Below are 6093 nucleotides of genomic sequence, written 5' to 3'. Positions count from 1 at the left end.
TTACTAACTAGGACACAGCATCTCAGCAGAGCCTAAAGTGGAATCTACTATATGCTAATTAATTAAGTGTTCAGTACATGTATGTTGAATTAATAACTGCAAGTATAGAAGGTACTAACTTTTGAGCCAAAAGGACTAGTTGACTTCAAATAAAAATTCTAAATTCTCAAATATTGAAAATATGCTGGGATATAGCACTAAATTCACAATTGAGATGAATTACACCATTTAGAAGGTTGTGGCTTCTAAGAATCTGAACAAAAAGGAACCAGGCAGAAATGCCAACTTAAAATGAAAATGTTTATATAAATTAACCCATCCAGTTTAAAGTAGATTTGCTATGCTTCACTTACTTAAGAAGGAAGAATATATACTTCCCATATTAATAAATCACATCAAATAAGTAGGAAGTTTCAATAACAAGCCTGTAGATACATTGAAACCCCTTTTTATATTAAAAGTTAAAATGAAAGACAAATCCAGATTGAACATAGTGATTGCAAAATATAATGCAATTTTGAACAATTGAAATTATGAAAATATACAAAATTGATGGGCAACACAACTAGGCATTTTTACATTTTCCATTATGTGGAGAACACTACAAGTTTCTCTACCTTTTATCCACATCAGATAAATGATTTAAACCAAATGTTTGCTTTGGAGAGTCTTAACTTAGGATCTCAGTAGTATAAAAAGCAATAATTTTTCAGTCTGTAAACAGTAGTCGTGATTTTTCTCCTTTCCTTTTTTAAATATCAATTTACCACACAAAAACAAACAAAACAAAAAAACCCATACAAATCAAAAACAGCAGCAGCAGCAATGAGTTATTTGGGAATTCTCTTCAAATACCAATGACATACGATTGCTGGGAGAGGGTGCTTTTTACTCATGTAAGAATATATATATGTGTATATATATATATATTTTAACTGTACACAATTTATAGTGCATGAGGGTTACCAAAAGAACAGATTGATAAGAGATATTGGCCATTTCTGCATAATTTCATTCTTTTTACAATTATCTCAAAATGTGAAAGCTGGATCTAATTGAAATGCTACATTTAGTAGGAAAATCAGCAAATAACAAAGGAAGCATAACCTCAACATAACATTATTTGTCATTAAAGCCAGTAGAGGTCCCAGATATCTTCAGGCAAGAGACTGGTTAGGAAGACCACTAGAGTCACACACTGTCCCTGAGGACCAAGGCCAGCCCACTGAACATATATATATGCTAGATTGATCATGGTCAGTTGACAGACTTTTTCAAAGAGCATTTCTACAGTACAGTACTTGTTTGGATATTCAGAGAGACACCATTTCAAGAACACATGCCATACACACGTACCCCATCCTCCCCAGCAGACACACACAAAGTTCCATCTTAAACAGGCCATAGTTTTATGAAAGAATATGTTATCATTACATAAAATTCAGAATTAACCAGACCTTTCCATTCATCTTGTTTAAGACAGTTCTTCCTTTTGGGATGGGGTATATGACAGCTGTGGCTACTCATATCAAAAATAAATTTTTGAAATTACTTGATGGACTAGGATTTCCAACAAGCCTTATTTTGAACAGGTAATGCAGTAACTGTTTAAATTTTCCTTGGAAGTTTAAGCACTATATCAAATTATGAATCTAAGAAAGTCAAAATGGAGGGACGAAATGCAATACTATGAATACACAGATATTCCCAGCTCTCTTGGTTGCTTTTAAAAGAAAAAAGTATCACATTTCACTGGAGCAGTGCAGATTGGAAAGCACCTTTAAGGTCTTCAAGACCAATCCTCCATTGGATGCTTAATTTCCTCACCAAATTCATTTCTTTGCTCTTACAGAATTAAACTTGAACTATATTTAGGTAACAGACCAAAAACAGAAGCAGGGATTCAAACAGAAAAATATTATCAAAGAAACTATAAATTGTATGACATTTTCAAGAGCAATTTTTACCTCTTCTATCAGACCAACCTCTGATAGAAGAAGCTATAGTCTTGGGGACATCCAGGCAAACAAAGTAAACACCATCCTGTTACAATTCTCTAAGTTTGAAGAAAGTAGTTCAAACCTCAAACCCACTGAATAACATTTCTTTTGCCAGCCTAAAACTTAAAGCCTAAGGTTAAATCCATAATATTACGTTCCTTCCTTCCCAAACCCCCCACTTAAAGTATTAAATCTTAATTTTCATCATATATATGTATATATATGACTCACAAAACCAATGAAATAAGTATCAGACTTGCCTGCATAAATTATGTACACCTCTCTTCTTTGAAACAGTCATTCCCATCTTTCCCAAATATATGAAAGACAGAAAGCTAGTCCTCAGCGGGCTTAATAAGTGGTCTGCACTGCTTTCCCCTCTAAACAGCTATAAATTAACAGAGCCTTCCTTGCCTTCCTGAGATTTTAACTCTCACAGAAGCTAGGATGGGGATGTCTTAACTATCAGACAAAAACTAAGCCAAAAAGTGAGGGCCTGTGGTCATCCAAGTGGTGCCCTTCTATGACGGGTGCATATGCCAGATCTCATCTAAGGTCCTCTGTGTAACTGCCTTGGGTTCTGTGGGAGCCAAGTAGCTGAGCAAACCTCAAAACAAACTTACTGCTGTGGAAAGGGGACCTGTTCGCAGGCATGGTCTCCCTTCCATGACTTGGGGCTCAAGGACCAGACCAAATACTCTCATGGTTATTTATAATGGAAGGGCTACTCAGTTGCTACGAGGTTGATGCTTTATGCTTAATTTCTATTGCTGTTTTTATAGACCCCCCCGATTCCCTGAAAAGATGTTTCTGGTGATGGGAAGAAGAAAAGTAGGGTTCTCTTGTTGCTGCCATATGCATATGAACATGTATAAAAAGTGGTCAAACCCAGATAAGGGTCCTGCTTCTGGTTTATATACAATAATTTAATCAGTTGTATATATTTAACACCTAAAAAAATTCACGATCAAAGTCCTTCATGCATTTTATGAGGAAGTTCTGGATTAAAATCATGGTCAACCAGATGTTGCTTTTGCCTGGGAAGATGGTGTCATTTTCTGTTGCAGAGTCATCAGTGCCCGTGGTTGATACTTTCTTAAATTTTTAGTTTCTTTGTGGTCTCAAGTCTTTTTTTCAGCAGCTCCCCCATTTCCAGAAGTGAGTGCAGATAACTGCTCTGCACCTTCCCTTGCACAGTCTTTGAAAATTTTCTCTCTTCCTATAAAGGAGGAGACAAGAATAATTAATCTTGTTTAAAAACCATGCCCCCAGATTCTACTTCTCAGATAAAAGTTAAAGCTGCCATTACCTTTGGTCTCATCGCAAGCTCCATCAGAACACAGTGGGTCATTTTCAATTGCATAAAATGCAAAGGCGGCAAAAGGCCATCACAAATGGGTATTTTTCCATGTGATTCTTCATGGAAACCCTATTGCTTTAGCATCATTACTCTTTCAAGTACCCTTTGTTGTAAATTATATAAGGTAGAAAAACTGGGCCAGGCACAGTGGCTCACGCCTGTAATCCCAACACTTTGGGAGGCCCAGGCAGGTGGATCACTTGAGCCCAGGAGTCCGAAACCGGCCTGGTCAACATGGTGAAACCCCATCTCTACTAAAAATACAAAAATTAGCCAGGCATGGTGGCACACACCTGTAATCCCAGCTACTCAGAAAGCTGAGGCACGAGAATTGCTTGAACTCGAGAGGTAGAGGTATTAGTGAGCTGAGATCGTGCCACTACACACCAGCCTGGGCGACAGAGTGAAGCTGTCTCAAAAAAAAAAAAAAAAAAGAAGAAAAACTGAGATTTCTGATTATTACTTTTTAATCAATAAAAATAGAAAATTATGACTAGTTTGGACATAAAATCCCTACTATGTTGTTATAAGCTGTACAAAGTGGAAAATTTGAGATTTCTGATTGTTTTCATCAGAAAAAAGTAAAAATTTATTACTAATTTGTACATCATCACAGCCACTTTTAATAATGGCCTCAACTTTACCAACTCCATCATTTCCAGTTACAATATTAACAAGTCTCCCTCCATATTGACAAAGCCCCTGAGTTCAAGAGACCAAATATATATTCTTTAATATGAGTTATTATTTGCTGACAAATGTTTGGGAGATCACACAAAACAAAGGGGAAGGAGTGAGTTCTCACAGAGAAAGGAGGCTGGCTGTAGACTGATTAGGTTTACATGAAGTTGAGTGCTGCAGAGCCCAGAACTGTAGAAGAAACAGGGAATATACTTTCTGACCCAACAATACTAGTACTTCAGGTCTAATTTTCCTTAGAAATACAAATATGCATAGAAGGGTGTGCACATTTCACTCGGTAACATATGTAAAAGCAAATATAAAGAAACAACCTAAAATGTCCAGCAGCAGGGGTGCATTTATATTCTGCAGCTGTTTAATGAACAAGATTGATCCATAGGCATTAGCTTGAACAGATCTCTTGAATATAAAACTGATTTTAAAAAACTTTTTTTTTCAAGAGGCAGGACTCACTAAGTTGCCCAGGCTGATCTTGAACTCCTGAGCTCAAATAATCCTCCAGCCTTGGGCCTCCCAAAGTGCTGGAATTACAAGCATGAGCCACTACACCTGGCCGAATTTACATTTTTTAAAGTACAAAATAATAAAATACTGTATATTTTCTCTATGAATATAAATACACACAAAAAAGTCCTAACACACACCAGTTTCACTGGGATACCCCATAGGAAGGAAGAAAGGGAATCAGGACTAGAGGTCATAGTCCAGAGACCTTATTCACAGTGTTTCAAGTTTAGAAAGAAAGGGAGGAAAGAAAGCAAAGGAGCCTAATGGAAACTGAATTGAAGAGATTTTTACCTTTAAAAGACAAGTAGCCAGCACCATATGCATCAGGTATTTGGTACTGCTCAGTAACTATATGAAACATGACTTTAACTAAGGTAGGCAATATAAAGCCGATTACTGCTTTGTTTAATCCTTGCTATAATCCTATGAAGTAGGCATTATTATCATTCCCATTTACAGATAAAGAGATTGAAGCCTAGAGAGGTTAAATAACTTTCCCAAGGTCAAAAGACAAGAACAGAAGCTAGGGCTTCAAAAATCTAGAGCATGGCCAAGTTAAGGATAACCTCTAGAACTCTGAAAATAACTCTTGCTCATCATTTCAGGATGCAGAGAGATCTTTTAACATAAACAACCACTTGATAGTCAAAACAGGGCTATTGTGCCTATCACCTTCATATCTAAAAGTATATCTATGGTATCCCTTCCCGTACACCATAAGCTCTGGCCCTGCCAACTGTGTCACACTGCACCACAGAATTCACTTTCCTGCCCCTGTGCTTTTATCTGTGCCTCCTTCTGCTTGGGATCCTTTTCCTACATTTCTTTCTACCTGGTGAAAACCAATTAATCTTCCTCAAATGTCCCCACTCTTAATTAAAGAAACCAGACATGTTCATTTTGAAAGGAGTGATTTTTCACTCACTCAGTTCAATATGAACATGTCTGCTTTTTTAGGGGGGTGGGGGATGGAGTCTCACTCTGTCACCCAGACTGGAGTGCAGTGGCGCGATCTCAGCTCACTGCAAGCTCTGCCTCTGGGGTTCATGCCATTCCCCTGCCTCAGCCTCCCGAGTAGCTGGGACTAGAAGCGCCCACCACCACACCTGGCTAATTTTTTTGTATTTTTTTAGTAGAGACAGGGTTTCACCTGACCTCATGATCCGCCTGCCTAAGCCTCCCAAAGTGCTGGGATTATAGGCGTGAGCCACCACGCCCAACCCATGTCTGCTTTTTTAAATCAATATTTGGTAATATGAACTGCTCTGAGCCCTTTCCCACAGTAAATACCTTGTTCAAAGTCTAACGTTTTTAAGCTTTACAAAAGAGGGGCTTACAATCTCTTAAGGCTGGTGTGCTAAGAAGGAAAATTCTATTCATTCCCTTTCCTATGAAAGTCTGGTGCTATGATGATGGCTGCCCGCAGGTTACTGGATAAATTCCCTCATCAGCAGTTTAGCTCAGACAAACTCCTGGAGGGAAGCATTTTCTTAAGATCAGTTTCAGTATCAACAAAAATTTAAA

General features: G+C 37.7%; 1 protein-coding gene across 2 annotated transcripts in view; it reads right to left on the bottom strand.

Moving 5' to 3' along the window:
• Window positions 1–281: 281 nt before the first annotated feature.
• LOC105493389 (N-alpha-acetyltransferase 25, NatB auxiliary subunit) overlaps window positions 282–6093 on the bottom strand; it is an 85749-nt gene continuing 79937 nt past the window's right edge. For both annotated transcript variants that reach the window (XM_011760983.3, XM_071071046.1), the window contains one exon: window positions 282–3219. In XM_011760983.3, coding sequence (XP_011759285.1) covers window positions 3097–3219 — 123 coding nt within the window. In that variant the 3' untranslated portion in view covers window positions 282–3096. The remainder of the gene's footprint in view (window positions 3220–6093) is intronic.

This window comes from Macaca nemestrina, chromosome 10 (genome assembly GCF_043159975.1).
Source record: "Macaca nemestrina isolate mMacNem1 chromosome 10, mMacNem.hap1, whole genome shotgun sequence".
Taxonomy (NCBI): domain Eukaryota; kingdom Metazoa; phylum Chordata; class Mammalia; order Primates; family Cercopithecidae; genus Macaca; species Macaca nemestrina.
The sequence above is the reverse complement of the archived record's forward strand: the minus strand, read 5'-3'. Positions and strand labels throughout refer to the sequence as shown.